The following is a 20,849-nucleotide window of genomic DNA, read 5'->3' as shown; positions in this document are numbered from 1 at the left end:
TCCTGCTGTCCTGCTGTCCTGCTGTCCTGCTGTCCTGCTGTCCTGCTCCCATCCCGCCCGGTCGGCAGAAGAGCCGTGTGCTCCCCACAGGTACCCAGACACGCCAACCCCTCAGCACCTGGAGTGAGGTTTTCCAGTTCTTATGACCATGAAAGAAAGGGACCTGACTGAAGTTGCTGAGCCTAAGAACAATCTGAAATTGGCGTGACAGATTTAAAACATCACTTACAGCTGCTGGAAAGAAGAGACGGCAGAGACTCGAGTAAAAAGAAATTAGTGTTTTATCCTCTGCTTGAAGCACTGCAGAGGAACAAGATTAGTCCTCACTTAGCAAAGGTGGCAGAGCGCACATTCATCCAAACACCTCACAGCTACGTGGCCACATATGTGTCTTTTATAACATGCTGCTAAAATGTTTACAAAAGCTTGTATAATCTAAGTAGTGACGGGGTGTAGCTGAAGAGCTATAAAATACAGCCCAAGGGATAGCCAAGTTATTGAGTTGCTATTAGTACTGAAGCCCACAGGCACTTCACCATCCTGGTAACTTTTCTTGGACAAGATTTTTAAAAGGCAGGATTTAAAGGAGCAAGATTGGCTTAATCGTAATTCCAAGAACACAACATGTTCTATAAAGTAGATTTTGTAATGCCTTACAGGAACACTTTTTAGGAGTGGCATTCCCTTACATTTGTTGCAGCCCAACGCCTTATCATCTTGCTAACAAGAGAACTAGAAAGCACAACTGACTGAGTGAAGTGAAAGCCTGAAAATCAGCTGCACAGGGGAAATGAAAAGCTGATTATAAAGCCCCCAGTTTTAACAAAGGAAAGGAAAACAACATATTTAATAACACCTTAAATTTCAACCTGATGTCCTTCAGCACATGTATAAATCACCACTGCACTGGGTCACCTACTCAGTGTTCAAGGTAATCCCCAATCTTCCAAACAGAATGGTGTAAGCTTGGAAACTGCACAGCACTGTTTCAAATAATCCAAAACCCACTGATTCATATTCATAAAAGCCTCTGTCTCTGTTGTCTATCCTGAAGACGATTCGCTTTGTTTCAGGTGAATATTAGGTTTCCCAGAAGCTACGTATTCCTTGCATCTCAGTGGATTTGGCCTCCGTTCCCACAGCTTTCCCTCTGCATGGATGCCACACAGGGCACTGCTGGAAGGCAAGGCTGCCCTCACAGCAGCAGAAGAGCAAGCAGTGAGCAGGATTATGCTTTGGTAATGATGACTCAAACAAAGCTCACCGAAATCAAAGCTAGAGTGAGGTGTTAAGTGGCAAAGACATTAAAGCCTGCATGCACAGCACTTAGGTTGTTTAAAATAAAGCAAAAAGCATCTTTCCCCATGGTGATTTAAAATAAAGTATCCCAAAAGAGAGGGAGAAGTCTGTTAGTCAATGAGAAAGTAGCTAAGAGCCTCACCAGAGTCCGCAGCCAGCATTCTTCACAGTGCACATGCCAGCACTGAATGGAAGTCAGGGGCATTGTGTAGGAGTCCTGAATGAGAAGAAGCAAATAGGTTATTTCCACAGCAGGAATCTACTGATTCTTCATTCCCAATCCCATTGCAACACTGTTCTTTGTAGGGATGGCATCAGACTACAGATGATCCATTAGCCAAGCAAGAGAGGTCCGATCTTGATCTACCATGAGGCGTGAGGCAAAGGAAAAACAAAGCAGAATTAAGAGGGTTTCGTGTTAACAAACTTCTGCTGACTTTCCACTTAAGAACTGAGCAGAGATAGCAATGTTTGTACAGCAGAGGTAGAAAGTCTCTGGCTTCTCAGACCTGCTGGAAGCCCATAATCCACTCAAGTGGTGACCTGGCTCAGCACAGTTATCGCAAGAGCATCTGAAGTTGCCGTGGCCACCTGCTGTTATTCTCATCAGAAGGGTCACCAGATCATATAAAAAACAGCAACAGGGTAAGATTAACCCTTATCACAACTCTCTACTCTGCAGCAACAGCTTAACTACATCCCAATAACGCTGCTGCTACTTCAGCAGAGCGCTCAAGTGCTTTCCATGATTGCTAATAAGCCCCTGAAAATCAGCAGTGAACTCTTGTGCCTTTCATGGGACAAGGCAGGGGAACTGCTACCCCCATACCCACAAGTCACAGGTGGGAGAGACAGCACCATGCATCAAGCTCAAGTTGCAGAGGGAGCCCTCTACCAAGCAGATTTTTCTCCTGCCATCAGCAGAATGAAGACCTAACAAGGAGATGAAACGCTTTGCAAGCTCACACCATCAGAGGGAGCTGCTGCCTTTCTTTACGGAGGCTACAGCATCACCACAGAGGAAGCAGGACAACTTTTAAACAGGCAACATTCTTGTTCCCAAATCGCAGGGTGGGTCTCACTCAGATCATGGAATGTACCCTTTTATGTATAGAAAGAGAAGAGAACACTGGTATCTGGGAATTCTCTCTGGGGAGCCTGAAAGCTTTCCAAAGTGGGGGTTTTCTTGGCTGTAAAAGTCAGTGGAGCAATCTAATGGACACAGAAAATCCAATTTCTAAAACAACAAGGCACTTACACTCAAAAGGAAAGAGATTCTTCATAGCGTACAGGGATGAGGGTGACTTCTCCCCTCCCCAGAAAAAGGAGAAAGGAAAAAAACTTCCCTCCTTAGCAAAGATAAGGCAAAGACACCAGGGCATTTCTGATTCATTACCACAAGTGGAGTGCTACTCACCATGCAAATGAGACATTTATAGCGGTCCCCACGGGAAAGCTGCCTTTCTAACTCACGGACACGAGCCTTTAGTGCTTCAAATGTTGTCACTGCAGAGTCTTCTGTAATTCTGCAAAAGATGATGGAGAGTGAGCATCACTGAGCACACAAAACTGTGAAGAGTTCAGAGGGAAAAGGATCTCACAACAGGCGAGCAACAGAGGAAAAAGTGAGCAAGATTCAAACATGCATTGAAAAAGAGTCCTTGAAAAACCCAGTGTGAATTCTTGGAGGTCTGCTACTAAGCAGTTCCAAACACACCACAGCAGCACAACAGGACTAGTGCTGCCAACTGCATAGAAAGCAAGTTTCTGCAAGACGTGAACACTTAAATAATAGATTTTGTTAGTTGTTTTCTGTCTCCTGTGAGCGATTCCATGGGACCAAACACACAGGACAAGGCTCTGGGCGCTCCTCCAAGCTGGTGAGCTAACTTTGCATGGGCAACAGGAGCTGCTCTTCCCCTTAAAGAACGGAGGCCGCTGCTGACCATCAGACTTGTGAAACACAAGATCTGCATTACAGAGGATCCACACAGGCTGCTCTAGCTTGTTGGTTTCTAATACTGAAAAGGAGAAAACCAAAAGCAAAACCAAAAGTGCCAACAGGGAGGCTATAAAAGCAGCTTTACAACCACTGCTTTCCCATTTCCTAGGGTCATTTTTGATGGGCAGCATTATCTCTTTTGTCACAGAGGCACTGTGCTGAGGGCAGGCAAGTGTGTTTTCATGGCTCTGCAAGGCTGGTGAAAAAAGCAACTTGCCAACCTAAAAGCAAGGGCAGGCAGTAATGCTTAGCAAATGAGATGCAGGGAGCATTACAGACAAGGATGTGTCACTCCAGCATGCTGCAAAATCAGATTTCTGCACAGTGCAGATACAGGCATGGGCCCTCCAGCATTCCCCAGGAAAGGTTTGCAGAGTATTGCACTGACATTAAGGCTCTCGCTCTCTTTAATCAGAAGGAGATTCATCGCAAATGAGTTACTAAAAAATAGCAGAAATTCATAAACTGGAAAAAAGGCAAAGAAACACAGGTTTCAACATAGCCTGGTGGATGGCAACCACGTGGAGACAGGGACACTGTGTGTTCAAGTCTTGGTATCAACAAATACTCTTTGGAGCAAAATGAAAGAGCTTTAGTAGGAAACGGAGCTCCCTGCTGTGAAACATCCACTTGCTCCCGCTTGTTGGTATAAATTATTATCATATCCCAGTTTGGGTTCTCACCCTCGGGGGAGAGTTGTCAGAATTTTCAAAGAAAGTGTAGAAAGCTGTTAGTTTTGTCTGAGGGAGGAATAGGATTATTTATTTATAACTTAAAGATTACTGTGGGATGAGAAAATCATTTCCCTTCCAGCCTGCCCTGTCAAAAAGCTGATGCTAGATGAAGGCTGAAGCTGAATTTGACTTTCTGGAATCCGTTTCTCTCTTCCTGCATGCGTGAGGCTACTGGAACTTAGAAGGCAGCAAGCAAGGTTCCTGCCCAAAGCAGAGAGCAAGCAGGAACCTCAACCCTTGCTAAATTCCCTACCATCCATGGAACTGTCCTTTCTCCTTTGAAGAGCAAGCGACTCAGTAAGGAGAGGGAAAAGAGGAATCCTTGAGCAGATCTGAGCAAAAGCCAATTCATCTCCAGACCTAGCCCAATAATGGTCAAAGCTCGAAAGGGAAGAATTTGCCACTGCAACAACTAGAGGAGATACAAAATGGCTTGTTTATAGAGGCCTAAATGGCTGACCCCCATCAGCCAATTTTGGAAAGACTCTGAGATAATCGCACCTGTCCACTAATAAATGAATGAATCAGAAAAGGAGGCTGAATAGAGGTATAAGAAATAATGCTCAGAGGCTGCCTGATACAATGGCCAATCAATAGGAGGGCTGTAGATCAGGGTGCTAGTTAGCTGGAAAATTACCGCACTGCTGCGTGCGTCACGCTGTAGGGATCCTGGACAATCAATGTGGGAGGTATTGATTTAGTTATTATCACTTCATACGCTCCAGACATTGTTAAATATACATTTATTAACAAGACTGGGGTGCATTGGTAAGAGGGAGCTTCAGCCACAGCAGTATCTCCCAGCGCTGATCAAAGCTCGGCTGTAACAGACTTTAAACTCCATGTTCTTGTTGCTAAGTGTGCTCTCAGGACAAATCCTCTGCCCAAAGCACAGCTCCCAGCTCCCAAGAGAGAGGTTTTTGGCCACGAGTATTTTGCACTTGAGCTTTCAGGAAAGCCTCCTGGAGCAGCAGCAACAAGGGACATGGGGGCCAAGGGTCAACCCAAAGCAAGCGATAATTGCATGGTTGCTTCCGAAAAGCCAGAGGAAATGAGGTCAAGGGAAATAGGGAGAACATCAGTAAATAAAGGAAACTGGAACTACCTCCAGGGATGGAATAAAGACGAGAGTCACTTCCCATGTGTCTGGCTCCCGTGGTGGCCAGCACACTTGGGACACATACCATTCCATTTAGTGACATTTTACCGTCAACCTGCTGCTTGTATCCTAAAGATAAGTATCACTTCAGAGCTACTCTTCCTGCAGCAGCAATCTCAGGAATTCCCTGATGCTTCCCTCTTGCATGCACACCTCATGCGAGTTTGCTTGGAGACAGCTGGGAGCAGCCTGTGCTGCGTTTTTAAGGGCTGAGCAAGGCCAGAGTGCAGCGAACTCCACAAGCCACCATGCCAAGGGAGGCTGAAGGAATGGCAACGAAGAAGGAATTTGGCTCCAGAGCCCTGCTTTGCCTTGACCTCATGTCTGGATGTGGGAGAACCATTTTAGCAATTCTGTGCCTCAATGCTCTGATTTCACATGTTTGGATAACGTCATTCACCAGCCTCAGGACAGAGATGCTGAGCACAACTGCTGCAAGGAGCTTATGCATCCAGCCCTGCGCTGCTGCTTCTCCAACCAGGAAGGAGGGAGCAGAGCAGCCTCATCATCTCCTCCATGGCAGAGGACAACTCAAGAAGGCATATCCCATTCTTATTGGGAAGCTACACCTACCTCCACCACAAATATGGGAGCCTCAGCACAAACATTTACACCAGAACAGAAACGTGAAGGAAGGGCTCTTCAGAGAAGAAGCTTGGTCCTGCACTTCCCTATGGACTCCCAAAACTTGGCAGTCACAGCTGGGGATGCTGGGTATCATGGAGCAAGTCTACTGGGAGACTGGGAAGACCAGCACTTTCCAGTCTTCGTGCCCAATACATGTTTTTCTACTGTTCAAAGCATTCAAGTTCTTCCTCTTGTCAGTACAGAAAAAAAAAAAAAAAACAAACAAACTTACTTTCGTTGAGCAAATCCTTGCTTTTGTTCACGTAAAAGGCCAGGAGAAGGGCACAAAAGCGCCATGTAAGAGAAAAAGGACCTATCTGTACCTCTGATCTGGTACTCAGCAAGCACCTGCTGGGAAATCTCCCCGGGGAACAGGTTGCCTCCCCTTTGCAAAAAACTTTAACCCAAACACTGGTTATTTGTCAAACATTAGCATGCATGTGATCTTTGTTTCTCCAAATTAAATCGAGCAATTCCTACCCGCTGTCCCAGTGGGCAATCACAAGCAATTCCGTTAATTAAATTATCTCTGATTCTGCAGCTCTGGAATCTCTCAATTGACTAAGTCTGTGCTTTATCATCAACAAAATACTGGACCAAAAAGGAAACAAAAAGACACCGATGTCAAAGTGATTGGCTTCAGTTAACCCTTCCCAGATGGATATTAAGGGCTGCTGAAAAAACTGTTTGACTGGAAGGGGCCCAAGAGCAAAAGCTTCATACCAGACACCAGCAGCAGCTATTCACCTCTGTTTCCTTTCCATCATACAAATAGACAAACAAGAAATACATCCCTGCATCCAGAACCCGGTCTATCTGCCCATGTGAATTACCCCAACCACCCTTGCCAGGTCTCATTTGCAGCACCCCGCTGCTGAGGAGCCTCCGTTAAACATTCCCCTTTGGTTTCCTTCTAATGGATATAAACATTAATTTCTTCATGAACGGTCACACTGTACACAGCATTCCATGTATTTTTTACAGTTCCACTATCTGTGTGTCCCTTGTAAAAAAAATGCTTAGCGCCGATTAAACGCACCACCAACAAGATTTCATGGGCCTCTTCTGACACTTGCTATTCTGACCTTCCTCCCTTGTGCTCATACCTTTATTTTTGTTTCTGTATGTCCATAAACAGAGTGGCAGTAACAAACCTGGGAGCGATGGCTTTATTTTTAAACACAGACCTTATTTCCCCTTGTCCAAGGTGGAGAACCTGATCCCACAGCAGAGCATACCTGCCATTTCCCTGCAGCAGGGGCAGAGGTCAGGCTGCTACCAGCTTACATATCATAAATATTAGAAACAGACTGGTTTGAAGGCAGTGTAAAGCTAAAGTGAGATTCCAGGAGCAAAGAAATTGCTTCTGGCCATATACAACCACGCCTCCAGATGATGGTTATCATAATCACTACTTCATTGCAGAAGAGAAAGGCTAATATGCACAACTCACCTTGTGGGCACAGAATTTTAAGATCCGATAAAATCACAGAATTGAGTTGGCCTGGAAGGAACCTCAAAGCCCACCCAGCTCCAACCCTCTGCTGCAGGCTGGTTGCCCCCCACCAGATCAGGCTGCCCAGGGCCCCATCCAACCTGACCTTGTGCATCTCCAACGATGGGACACCCACAGCTCTCTGGGCAGCTGTACCAGTGCCTGTCCACCTTTTTGTCCACGAGGATTCCAAAAGTCTTATCCACAGAGCTGCTCTCAGTGAGTTCTCCCAGTCTGCACTCATGTCTGAGGTTGCTCAAACGAAATGATCTCCAAAGCACAATCGCTACCTATCATCCAGGACAAGAATGCTTTTCGTCTCCACTTTGGTGAAAGAATCCATCCTCCCTTTCAAGTTAGCAAGCACTACCTGCAGCACGTGCTATTGCTAAAATGATGGGGGGGTTCATCGGGGCAGATGTGTGTGAGTTCTGCTGGGGGATACACAGCCACAGGGCCAGATTCCTCGCAGCAGCAAACCGCACAGCAAGGCTGCTGTCAGTAGGGCCGTGTCAAATCATACCAAGCAAAGTTTAGACCCTCTGTCCATGAGAATGCCAGCACTAAAAGCAAATCAGCTGGCAAGACATCAGCACTTCAGGAGCTGGCTTCCCCTTTATTTAGCTAAAAATCTCATTTATCGGGTTTATTTGTTTTCAGACTAACCTCCTTTAAAAAGGCTGACTTATAATCCTGTAAAACATTGTCACGTGTATTGAGGAAACTGGCAAGGATGCTAATTTATTGTCCTCTAGGAAAAAAAAAAAAAAAGCCCTCTTTCCTTGATTAATGTATGTTTTTGTATTGTAAGATATTAAAGAATGTTGCTTCACCTGTAATTATAGAGAATAGTTTATTTTGGCAAAGCGCCCTGACTTCTGGTTGCCAAGTTATGAATAATGCAATGTTCCCCATTCTAATTTCCGTGTTCTAAGGAGTGAATTTGGAGCGGGGTGCATGCAAGGGCGCGCGCACACACAGTGCTGAGCCCCCTCCGCCAGCCGTGCCTCTATTTTATACTTGCCTGCACAACTTGTTAATGCCGGCAGCTGCTTGCCAAGTTCAGAGTTTGATTCTGACTAATTTCATCTCGATGCAAACCAACAATGTTGTCTCTTCTTTCCCCACAGAAGAATTATTTCTCTTACACTTGCACGCACCGCCGCAATACCACTGAGGGGAGCTTACCGCTGCATTTTAAGCTGCATTTAGCTGGGACTTGGGTAAAGATTCCCCAAAGAATTTAACGACAGCAGAATTCATTATGCTTTCCCATCTCCTCCGCCTCTACAACGCAGAGCCCAACAATGCCTCTACAGAAGCAGGAAGTAAATTCAGGGCTGGCTCTTTCTCTCTCTTTTTGGCCCAGGTTTTGCCAGGACACATGTGCCCGGCCCCAATCAAAACAGAGACAGATGGCACCGCTGATCATTCAGAATGGAAGGAGCCTCGGAGTCAGTGTGTTTAGATGCATTTGTAGGGCTATACGGTATCTGCCGGCCACTGGGACTGATTTAAAAAGGCAGCGAGTGAAAGACTGAGCTTGCGCCAAAATTTTAACTGTGCCATTTGAGCAATTATGGTTCGACATGAAAGCTGGGAGAAAGAATGCATGGGTCATTCTGATCTCGATTTAGAGACGATGTCCCCTGTTTCAAAGAGGAAATAAATGCAATCCCATCGCTTTACTGGAGCAGCTTTGGCGATAAAGGAGAAAGCCACGCTACCAACGAGCATTCTGCTGCAGGTTTTACTGGGGCAGCACCGGCTGAATTAGAAAACAATTCTCTGAGCAAAATTCCTAAATATAAATTACTGCACATCCTGTACAGTGATATGCCAACTCACTTTTCAAACGCATCCCTCATCCTGGTGGATCAGAAGTGCATCCCTAATAGATCCGTGAAGGTTCACTGTGCCGTCTCAATACAAATCAGGGCCAGGGAAGGCAGGTGGTGAAGATGGGAAGTGCAGCTCTGCTCCCCAACGAAGAACACGGGTTGCAGGTTCCAGCCTACCGAGACTGCTTGATCCACAAGCAAACAAGCCTGGATTACAACCAAGCTCCACATACAGCTAGGCAGGCCTATTTCTCTACTGAAGGACTTAGGTCTGCTGTAACCCAGCATCCAACTGCGGTCTGGGGGTAGTCTGGGATTATTGGTAGCTTTGGCTGGATAATCAGGACATTAAAAATGTAAAATATCCCTGAAGTGGAAGGGGAATAGCAGACTCCTAAGCTGAGCCTGTGCACAGCAAAATGCCTTCTACTCCCATGGACTGCCTCCAAATGGCCAAAATAAACAGGAAATATCTATGCTACTACAGCACCACTTGGATTCATCTGCAGCCTTTTAAGGGCTTTACTGCCGAGGTGATACGCTTTCCAGAACCCCATTCATGAGCACTGATTGGAGGTGCACAAGGGCAGCGTGATAACACATCCTCCAGACAACTTCCTACAACTTGTGCTGCCTGGCCTAGAACTTTTACACCGCAACCGTTTCCTTTCATGGGGAAAGAAAGGATCAGAATTAGCATCATTTAAGGTAAATGCGCCTTCAAAAAGCAACAAGAGGCCATTGCACTTTAGTATCACATAACCAACTGTGGTCCTGGAACTGGAAAAGGAAATCAGCAGTGGAGATGAAGGACAGGTCATGAGCTGGCTGCCCAAGGGAAGGGCAGGAACACTTACACAACTGAGTGGGAAACAGAGCTTTGGAGGGATAGAAACCATCAGAAACAAAGAAGGAGAAGCAAATGGGTAAAATAAGATGAAGTAGCCACAGTGGTGGGCAGTGGGGAAAGACAAGCATCAACACTGAAGTGAAGGCAAAAATCAACATGGTTTTTAAATGTTAATCACATTACTTGGTATTACATTGCTTGTATAACACCAATTACATTTTCTGGGGAGATCTTCACCAACCTAAACTAAATACAGCTTAAAACTGCTTCCTGCAGCAGTAAGCTCCCCTCTGTTGTATCAGAAATGTGCACGCAAGTGTAAGATAAATAATTACACACTCTACAGTGTCCCAGACATGGTTTAGCTGGGAAGTAATACAAACAGGTTTTTTTTTTTTTTTTTTTTTTTTGGTACTACTTCATATTTATATTTACTAACTATAGCCTAAGAAATGCATAAACTACCAAGAACCGTAATCCCAATCATCCTGTTGTCACACAGCAGCTGGCAGAGCACAAACACTTACTGAGTCCTGCTGTAATAGCCAGTAAGTGCCAAAGAAAGCAGTAGCCCTATTAATGCCAGCACACAGAGAAGCTGTGCAGCCAGGGCTGCCCTCCAACAGATGCACAGGAGAGACAGCAAACTGGCAGTGGAAGGGGCACAACATGGCCCCTCTTCTGCTCTTCCAGGGAACATTCCCATCCAAACAAAGAACACAGCCCACATTAAAAACAATTCTTACTTTTCTCTTGAGCACCATGCAAGCATTTCCTAAAAAAAGAACATGAAAACCCAGTCCCTGACTGTTAATTCTTACAGCGTAGGTAAGGGATGTGAATAAACAGTCACATCCTCAAAGTATTTTCAGAAGGGACACAGTAGGATCTAAAATGCTCCATCAGAGACACCGTTAAACACGACAGGCTAATTTTAGGGATGAGTCCTCTCTCTGACAAGCTGCTCACACATCTCAGGGCAGAATCCGTCTGCTAGAAGGCAGCTGGTTGTGTTTTATAAGCTAAAGTTTCTCTTACCTATGGAATAACTCCAATATTTCACAGGGAATCATCATCCATCTAACTGAAGTACCCTCTAACGGACCATCAGCCTCATATCCCCTTTGAAATAGCACAGCTGAGCACTTGCTGGGCCACGATTTATTTTTTACCTTCTGAGACATCTTGCTAACTCTATAGCTCAATAGTGACAGTCAAATTTCACACTGCGATAGCCCCCCATCGATTTTTCACTCCCAGGAAGCAACTCCACAAATTAAAGTTAACAGCATTTCTGAAACTAAGAAAAAAAGAAAAGAAAAAAAAGAAAAGAAAGAGGAGGGCAAAGAAACATGAAAGGCAAGATGCTTCAACTGCACCCGCAAGATAGGAAGAAAATTCCTTCCTGGGGTTTGAGCTCATGGTGGGATGAGGATGCTACTGTAACAAGAGCCACTCTGGCTTCAGCTCTAAAACATTACAGACAAAAGCACCTCTTCCACTGCAGGAAGATGTCCAACATGTCTGCAAGAACTGTCTCCAAAGTATGAGTATCAGACCCTATCTCTGGATACAACTGTAGAACAGATATCACTGTCACACCAGAACCGAACTCTTCCTGTTAGCCTGCCTTGCTGAGCTTTGCAGAATCACAGAATCATTAAGTTTGGAAAAGACCTCAAAGATCATCCAATCCAACTGCCCACCTGCAACCACTATCACCCACTAAACCACATCTCAGTGCCACATCCCCACGTTTCGTTAACACCTTCAGCGACGGTGATTCTAACACCTCCCTGGACAGCCTGTGCCAGTGCCTGAACACTCTTTTCAGAGAAGCTTTTCCTAATGTCCAACCTGAATCTCCCCCGGTGCAATTTAAGGCCATTCCCTTTCATTTTGTCACTGGTTAACTGGGAGGCTGATCCGGTTCGTTAACTGCTACCCTGAGAAGAACCATGACACTGACAGAATTTCAGCTGGCACAGTGGTAATCACATCTGAGATCATCACTGGCACATCTAGTTTCTACCAAACAGTTAAAGGAGGGAGCAGAAAACCCAGCACTCTGTTCACCACCAGAGCCTGAACACCCAATCGAGAGGATGAAGTAATGTGAATGTCTCACTTCATAAAAAAAGCCCAACATCTGCCCATGCACCTTTCCAACTCTGACCACCAGCACATATTACATTCTATTAAATTACTGACAGGAAGAACTAAAGCTTAAAAAATAAATAACAGATCTGGACAAGAGCCCTGAGACGCAGGCAGCACTCAGCCCAGCTTCAACAACCCCATGCCTCCCAAACCTCATCTCCAGTCTGTGTGGGCTGGTCTCAGCCTGGAGCCTCCTGCTGCCGATCCTCAGCCCCACGCTCCCCCCTGAGCACAAAGGGCTAGGTCATTAATGGCTTGAGGTAATTCTAAACAAATTTATCCTTGCTACAGGATTTTCTTGTCTACCACCAAAGCCTATTAATGGTGTGACATTACAGAGAAGGGCTGGGGAGTGCTTATCCTCCAGTGCAAATGCACGACAGCTTCTGCTTCCCTGTGACACAGTGGCTTAAGCGTGGCTCCTTGCCTCTGAGGCCTGAGCTAATCCTCTGGCTGCACGCTGGAGCAGAGGCTCCAGTCTCAACCTGTCTCCCCAGGAGCAGAGGCCCTGAGACCCAGACGCTGCTGTCTCACCTACTGCTCTTTGCATGCAGAATCCACCCTACACTTTAATTTTAACTAATTCTCTCCCCCATGCTCCTGCAGCAGCCAACATTAGAGCCAATGCTTTCTGAACAGCTGCTCTGGAAAGAGGTGAAGTGAGGGGGAAGGGGAAGAAAGGAGACCAGAAAAATAGAATACAATTGTTTTTTGTCTCCCAGACCCTTTTTAACCCAACGAGCATCTCATCCAATGAAGCATGATGAGCATGAAGTGTTATATAAAGAAGATAATTATAAAGGGATTTAATGCTTGGCAGGCTTGCATCGCAAGGTTTATGGTGGAGGTAGCATACTCACTTAAACAGCCGTGTGTCCAGGCTTGCTATTACGTGGGCAGCACTGCTGGGGCCAAGTGGGATCAGAAACAAGATTTAGAAAAAAAAAGAAAAAAGAAAAAAAGAAAAAGAGCACAGCCCCTTCCCACTGAGGATGGCAGCTCCAGTCCCACCTCCTTCCAGTTCGGTCCCATCCCTGATTAATGATGTTGTCTTCCTGATTTATGACCCACCCCAACAGATTAGAGTTTCCCTCTTCAACCTCCCTCCCTCCCCCCCAGAAGGCACAGCCACACTCCGCTGGAAATATTAGAGAATTATTAAATAAACATTCATACGTCATGTCTCTTCCCATACTGAGCTCATCGTAGTCAACGCTCAGCGGCCGGGGCCTGTTTGCTTTGGGGCTGACACCAACCAGCTGGAGTGATTCATGGAGAGGCTGGCTACAATGCTCCGTGCCATACATCATGCTCGCAGCGCTCCCTGCCCCGGCGGAGATAAACTGATCAACCACAACGGGCTGGAATGAATTTATGACAACACAAAATTGAGGAAAACAAATGGGAGGTGACCCAGTGGGCCACTAACCCAGACTCTCTCGCTGGCCTGCAATCTAGTCTGGTGGCAGAAAGCAAAATTGAACATTGGCACTCTGAATTAAGATGCTGGCTTTTAACCCCAGGGAACCTCGGCCTCAAAATGGCGCCAGGCCGCTGCGGGCAGCTCCAGGGCGGAGGAGGAGGAAGACTTCTGTGGGGAAAAGCACTTCTGTGTCTGTTGCAGAGATGTGGGGTGGGCTTTTGGGCAATTAGGGACCGCTTTGCTGACCGGAGCCGCATCTCGTGCCAGCTGAGCTCGGCCCATCTGCTGAGGGCCCACATGGCCTGCCTGCTCCCAGGAGCCTTCGGCACAAAGCACCCAGTGGTGCTGCCCAGACGCCTTCCATCGGCACAGAGATGAGGTTATGTGGGCCTGCAGTGCTGGGAAGGAGAGTGCCCAGCACACGGCTGCCACTCAAAGTTCAGAGCTCACACTGATGAGCTCCAGTTCTCAGTGCTGACCTATCAGAGAAACACGGCTCTCCTCGCCTAGATGTATTTTTGGAAGAGGGGAGGGGGAAGGAACATCACCCGTAAGAAGGAAGGATCGATATGCAGATCATTGCTAATTCTATTTGCCACTGCCTGAACGGAGAGCATGGCTGAGACAGGTGGTAAGCCATGTGCTTCCCAATGCTTTGAAAAATGCTCATCAGATGCTACACAGTGCTTACCACGCCTATCAGCAATGTGCAGGTCTAAAAGCAAAAATTAAAGTTACAAGCAACAGTGTAAAGCGATGCTGCCGAAAACTTCCTGCAAGTGCCACCCAATACAAGAAAAATGAAACCAATTTAGGTCCAGATTAAGAAACAGGAACTAGAGATGAATCAATTTAGCCTGTTGGGTTGGATCGTCATATATCATGGCTCAGCAGTGGAGTGGGAATCAGACAGACAGTATGAAACCCTTCCCCCCCCTTCTGCAGGCTTCTAGCTCTGATCCCTGTTATCAATTAATTTAACAGAACCCCTCTACATAGACAAGCACACAGAGCATTCAGACTTCTTAAATGGCAGGACAGAAACTATTTATCACACACAAATCTCAAAGGAAAGGAGCAAAAAAAACAAAAACCCAACAAAACAACAACAAAAAACAGCAGTTAGGAAATTCTCCACCTGAAACACCATCTTGCCTTCTGAACCTCAGTGAAATAAAGGGCCTTAAATAAAAAGTCCTCCTTGCTTCTTTAAAAATCAGCATTATTGGAAAGACTCAGCAAGACACAGAGGTCCTTCCTGTAATTTCTATTGGGTTTTGCTGACCTTTCGCACCTTCTGCAGCACTGAAGCTTCAGCAGGACAAGATTATTGTGGAACAAGGCACTGTGTGCATATATGCACACGCACACACACGTGCATGCAAAGACACACACACTCACTCACCCCTCCACTTCACAGCAGAGCTGGCACACGCGTTGTTTGGAAAGGATTCTGGGATACTTCAAAAGGTGCTAGCTAAAGCCTCTTTGATCAGATTATTAAAGCTATGTCAATTTTATCACTTGAGCTCAAGTGTTCTGGAAAATGTCAAATCCTTTCAGCTCCTGCAGTTTAAAGATTTTCAATAGAAGTAGATCTGGGAGGGTGGAGGGCTGCTAGTCTGACAGGCAGGAGGCTTGGAGCAGTATCTGAGACAGACGCTGACAGATCAGGGCAAATGGGATGCCTGTATTCTTGAGTCCTGGCCACCAGAACATGTACAATAGCCGAGCTAAGGGCAACACTGTTTCAGCACTGACCTGTGAGCTCTCCTGCTCCTCGGTCTTTGGCCAAAGTCCACTCACAAAGTATCAAACGGCACACAGCCCATGTTTGGTATATGCCAAAAAATTGTCTTGCAAAAAGCACCCAGACTGCAAAGCAGTGTTAAAGCTTCCTCTGCAGTAGGGAATTTCCTCAGCTGTAACTCCTGATTGTGAACAAAAGCTTTGCCAGGCTGCCTGAACTATGAGACACCCCACAGTGTGCAAGTGACACAAGCTTCTGCATCAGGACCAGAGTAAGAAGTTAATTACATTAAAGAATAACTTTCTTTAAAGTCTTCATTTCAACATCAGGTTTTTCCCCATCCTAAATTATCAATATATCTCGCCCCAAAGTGTAAATATTCCCTTCTTAAAACCTGCTTTTTCTCATGTCTTCCATTTAATTCAAGCTGCTTTGCCTCTCACTTGATCTTGGGACAACGTTTCATTTCAGGCAATCAAAAAATCCCATAATTAACAGCCCATGGCAACAGTGGATAGCCTGCAGTTGTATGCTAGGACTACCAAATGATGCCTAAGCAGGACACCTCCTGAGCTTGTGGGAGTAAGCTGAGGAGGGAGGCTGTTACTCAATCACAAAGTGCAGAAAAAAAGCACTTTTTTTTTTTTCCTCTCCTATGCTGGAGGATATCCAGCTAGCAGAGAGGGAAAGGAAAGGAGACGACTGGGGCACCTGCATTATTGAACATTCAAACACTGAGAGTCAAATTTCTGATTCGACTGGAAGGGCTGGTAAACATTGAATAAACATAGAAACTGAGAAATATTTTTGTTAGTAACCATACAGAGATATAATCTGGATCTTAATTCTCTCAGTGAATCTCCTGCCAAGTTATGGGACTGCTGGGATCCCCCTTGTTGGAAAGATGGAGGGTGGTACATGCAAGTACATTAGAAAAGACAGAACAGAGACAATGGACTGTCCTCAAAAACAGAGATAGGTGAGAGTCAGTGGACTCCATAGTTCTTAAACCAAGAAGAAATAAAAGCTATCCACTTTACACTCACTTTTCAATGTCACTGTTCTTACAGGTCTTCTGCATGGTTTCCTGTTTACTGCTTTCACCATTACTCGTTGAGGGCATTTCTGTTGAGGGAAGAACAGACAAATTATTAACAGAACAGGACATTTTACCACTGAGATGAAGTAGTCCAAGTTACAGTTTCAGAAGCAGAGGACTCCAGTGAGACATTTTCATATCAATTTTTCAAGAGAGGAGACCAATACTACATACCCCTGCCTGGCAGGGAGGCCCTCTCCCTGCATAGCACAGTTCCACAAGTTAGGCTGAAAGTACAGTACGTACCCTCTTTTCACTATAAACTGACTACCCTTGCAGATGTGCCAGCTGTTTAAGCCAGGATTTAATTCAGAAAGGTTTGATGCAGCTGTTGCACCAAAAAGTACTTCCAGAAAGGTGACTACAGAGCAAACTTATCCAGCCCAGACTCTGCTCTCAACTTCCCCCTTTTTTCAAGACTCTTCAGGCACAGACAGGAAGAAAAATATATGCCAGTAAGTAGTATGACAGAACAGTCTGCTTGTGGCTCTCTTCTCAACCAGCAGTCCCATGGCTCCTCCCAGCACAGGAGGGGTGTGAGCCTCCAGGAAAGCTAACAGTCAGAAACAAGCCAGATGAACCATCCTGGGGCCAGTCCCTGGGCTGCAGGTTCAGCACCACTGCCTCATGTAAAAGGTATGAAGAAAACAGAGCTCATAGCAAGCACCATCAGAGCTGCTTCCTCATCACTGCTGTGGCTGCAGTTACTGAAGCTGAACACACCTACGAGTGAGCCTACATCAAAGAAAACAGATGTGATTGCCTACCCCACGGAAGCAAATGCCTGCGATAGATATCTTATGTTCTTCATTTAATCATCATGCCTTTGGCAAAACTGCTCCTACCCAACCCCCTCTTCCACTGACAGTCTCTTATGTCTTGTAGGTACTTTAAAAGCTGGGAATCAAAAGCCCAAAGCATTGCTGTAACAGAACAGGAAACAGAATCACTGGGACAAGTCTCTTCAGGTCACTGAGCTTCAGCTCCCTTCCTAAGGGAGCTAGAATAGCACTGCCCAGCTCTGGAAATGGATTTGGCATCTACAGCTGGAAAGCGCCAGGTTTTATTATTCTCATATTTCCACTGGGTTGCTGCTTACACTTCCAGTGCTGCTGGCATTAAATAAAACAAAGCAACAGCTGAATAGGTTTAACCCTCCACCCCTCAATTAATCATACGAGCTTCCAAATAATTTGAATTACTAATAATGTGAATTAAAATTTCACATTCACTCGTTTGCTCCGGAGTCTCTGCAACAAGTCACAAGGTAGCATAGATCCCAGAACCTCCAGCATACCCCTTTAAAGATGTGAAGATGAAAGCAGCTGAGGGAAAAAAAAAAAAAAAAAGCAACAGGTGCCTATATAGTTTAAACTCCTAACAGCTGAACAACAACATTACAGTCAAGCACTGATGGCTCCCTCTGTGATATAGCAGTTTGTCTTTTAGCGACAAGACAGCAAGTCAATCCAACCCTGTCTCTATCACCATATCACTTACAGTTCCATTTTTGGGAACTTCCCCAAATTCACTGGCTACAGTTCACTGTGCTATAAATTTTAAAAAAAAAGGTAACATAATAGATTGCACACACATCTGCTGGTACTGCGCAAGAGCACCTGTACCTATCATTTTCCTAATTACTGGTAATTAGAAGATACGGAATACCTATCTGCCCTCCTGTAGCTAACAGATGAATTATTGACATGCTTAACACTCACCATCGCTGGCCCATTTAGAAAACTCTGGCGTTATTCGAGTACTGGGTGTGCCACCACTAAAAGAGAGAAGGGCAGAATGTTAAAGGTTGAATGTGGAAGATTTTGCTGCTTGGGAAAAGCCAGTGCTTCCGCCCACCAGTCCAAATACATCTCTCCCAACACTTCTAACTATCAGTCTAAGCATCACATGTGAGCTGCTGGCTTGCTGCAGGAGGTGTTTTTGTGTTAGCTCGCATCTCTACCAGTGAACTCCCAACCTGCTCTTCTAGCTGAGACCTCTGCTGAATCACACGAGGGTTGTGATGCTGACTGAAGGCTTGGGAATCAAATAGCACCTGTGACCTAAAGCTCGTTCTCGAATACCCAGCTTCAAAGATGAAAACCCTACCAGTGAACAGAAATCCTCCATGCTGCAATAGCTTCTTGCTTTAGAACTAACTGTATGCCATCACAAGCCCCATCCTTCTCATTTTCCCATTTGAAGAATGACAGCATTGAAGTGCAGACCACTCCTGGCCCCATCCATTCATTTGCAAGCCAGTAACAGAGGCAGTAAGAGAAAGGAATCTTCCCAGGAGCCTGTATACTTGCAGCTGTATAACATTTCAGCTCTACGAGCTGTGACAGCTGTGCTCAAAAGGTAACATAGGCTTATGCTTCAGGGCATCAGCTAATTTACCTAATTTACTGCATTCCTACAGAAAGTTGCCCAAATTTCAAAGTGCTTTCACAAGCAACATTATCCCTTCTGCTTTACAGAGAGATGTGGAAAGACTTCATACAAACAGCAAAACATCTTAGGTGCAAGTCACATGAAGGAACTAGGTTTCCACATCTCACATCCTCAGTGGTCTCACTTAAGTGTTAAATGTCCACAGCCACTAATAAGGGACACTGATATCTTGTTACAGCACTTCTTTTTCTTAGCTGTGAAGGGGCTTTAGCATCTCCGAGGCATGTCTGTGGTCTAGCACAGTTTGCAAAGTACTGAATGGATCAATGGTTTGGATCCAGTATGGCAAATACACACTTCTATGGAGTGGAACCTAATTTTGAACTAGTGTTTGTGACAGACTATGCAGTAAGAAAACTTCATTTCACTGCTCTATCAATCACTTCAACCTTGACCTCACAGGATCACTCTGCAAAAGAGACAGAGGGGTAATTTAAGCCCTGCTTTATGCAGGGCAGAGGGCTTAGAAAGCAATCCTAGCTCTCTGTTAAGACTCATTTTACTTGCTTGAAATGCTTCCCCAAGCGCCCTGAACGCTGTCTGCCTACATTCTTGACACATGCTTGTGGGCATAGCACTCATTCTGCCCAGACCTGCATGCAGGATTAATCTGTACACCCTGCAACACAAATATGATGCGATGAAATCATACCTTAGGTGCCAGTCTCCTAATACATGGCAAGATGTGCACAAAGCCCTGACACAGCACAGGTTCCCCATGGCTAGAATCCACCCTTTGTCCAGCACTGCTCAGGGACAAGATAGCACTGGCTGGGCAATGTAGTGGTTAAGGTGGGGAAGTGTGTGCAGGGAAGCTTTATGAGGCTGCACAGACAGAAATGGAGACCCACCTGTTACACAGTGGTTCTTTGTAAGACTCCTTTATGGTGGTCCTTTGGTCAAACAAACAGATACCTTCCACAAGTTGAGATTCCCCAGAAGTAACAAAAGCAAATCAGAAAGGCACAGCACTTACTTTAAAACAGCACCTCGGAGCGCCTCCCTCTCTTTGGCTTCACCTGGCTCTTCTCCAGTGCAAGGGATAACGTCTGCCTCTGTGTACCTGAGCACCAGGAGTTAAGAAACATACAGCCTTGCTGCAGACAATGGAAAGAATTCTGAGATCGCTGGGACACTATCTGGGTACAGAACATATTCACACCAAACCTCAAAGGAACAGCAGCTGGTATCCATGGAGAGGCTTGCTTTTAGATTCTGGATAACAGTTTTGTTTTAGGTGGAAAGATACAGACAAGTCCTTAGACAGCAACAAAACCACAGCTTTTCAGAAGAGGAAAACCAATTCCTCAACCTCTAAAAGTGAAATTTGCACAACTCTACTATTTCTGTTTGAAGTACGGAGATCAACCAGCTAAAGCTAGATGCTTTGGTGTTAAAGACCGGTGCAGATCTGAACACAATCTAATTCTGTAGATTTATATTCCTTCTCAACACAGCTATGTCGATGTCTGCCTAATACCCTTGTGGGAAGTCCTCCTTGATGGCTGCACAGCTGCTGTAGGGCAGAAGTTCTGGAGCTGTGTCTGAAGAGTCTGGCTCCCAGCTGGAGTTCCAGAAAACTGCCCCTAATGAAGCGTCTAACAAAAGGAATAAAAACTTATTCTCGCAGTTACAGCTGCAGGTGAATAATGCTTGAAATATTCACTGCACAAAACCCCTGAGAAATCAAACAAACATCTTGTGGAAAATAAACTACATTTCTAACCACAAAGCAGGAAAAGCTACCTATACAGAAGATGCTTGGACAGACACAAAAGTTAGTATCACTTACGAAATACAGACTGGAGAAACAGTAGTTTTGATCTCCTTCAACATCTCATACAGACTTCACTAACAAGATCTGAAATAGCTCTGCATGTATACAAGGACCTCAAAGAGAGGAAACTGAGAATCCCTATTAGCTCAAATAATGTGGTAACTGGGGAAGGTGGTGCC

At 45.4% G+C, this 20,849-nt stretch overlaps 1 protein-coding gene across 7 annotated transcripts in view; it reads right to left on the bottom strand.

The window, feature by feature from the left end:
- RNF220 (ring finger protein 220) overlaps positions 1–20,849 on the bottom strand; it is a 155,991-nt gene that overhangs the window by 5,354 nt on the left and 129,788 nt on the right. For 3 of the 7 annotated variants that reach the window (XM_042819099.1, XM_042819100.1, XM_042819101.1), the window contains exons 9-14: positions 19,870–19,956; positions 18,161–18,216; positions 16,387–16,465; positions 2,717–2,825; positions 1,442–1,516; positions 43–118 (exon numbers count right to left, since the gene is read on the bottom strand). In XM_042819099.1, coding sequence (XP_042675033.1) covers positions 43–118; positions 1,442–1,516; positions 2,717–2,825; positions 16,387–16,465; positions 18,161–18,216; positions 19,870–19,956 — 482 coding nt within the window. The other 4 variants (XM_042819103.1, XM_042819104.1, XM_042819105.1 and 1 more) reach the window with 2 other exon arrangements.

Source organism: Centrocercus urophasianus, unplaced genomic scaffold (genome assembly GCF_019232065.1).
Source record: "Centrocercus urophasianus isolate 14NV4802_14NV808 unplaced genomic scaffold, USGS_Curo_1.0 seq_18, whole genome shotgun sequence".
NCBI lineage: Eukaryota > Metazoa > Chordata > Aves > Galliformes > Phasianidae > Centrocercus > Centrocercus urophasianus.
This window is presented reverse-complemented; position numbering and strand designations above follow the sequence as displayed.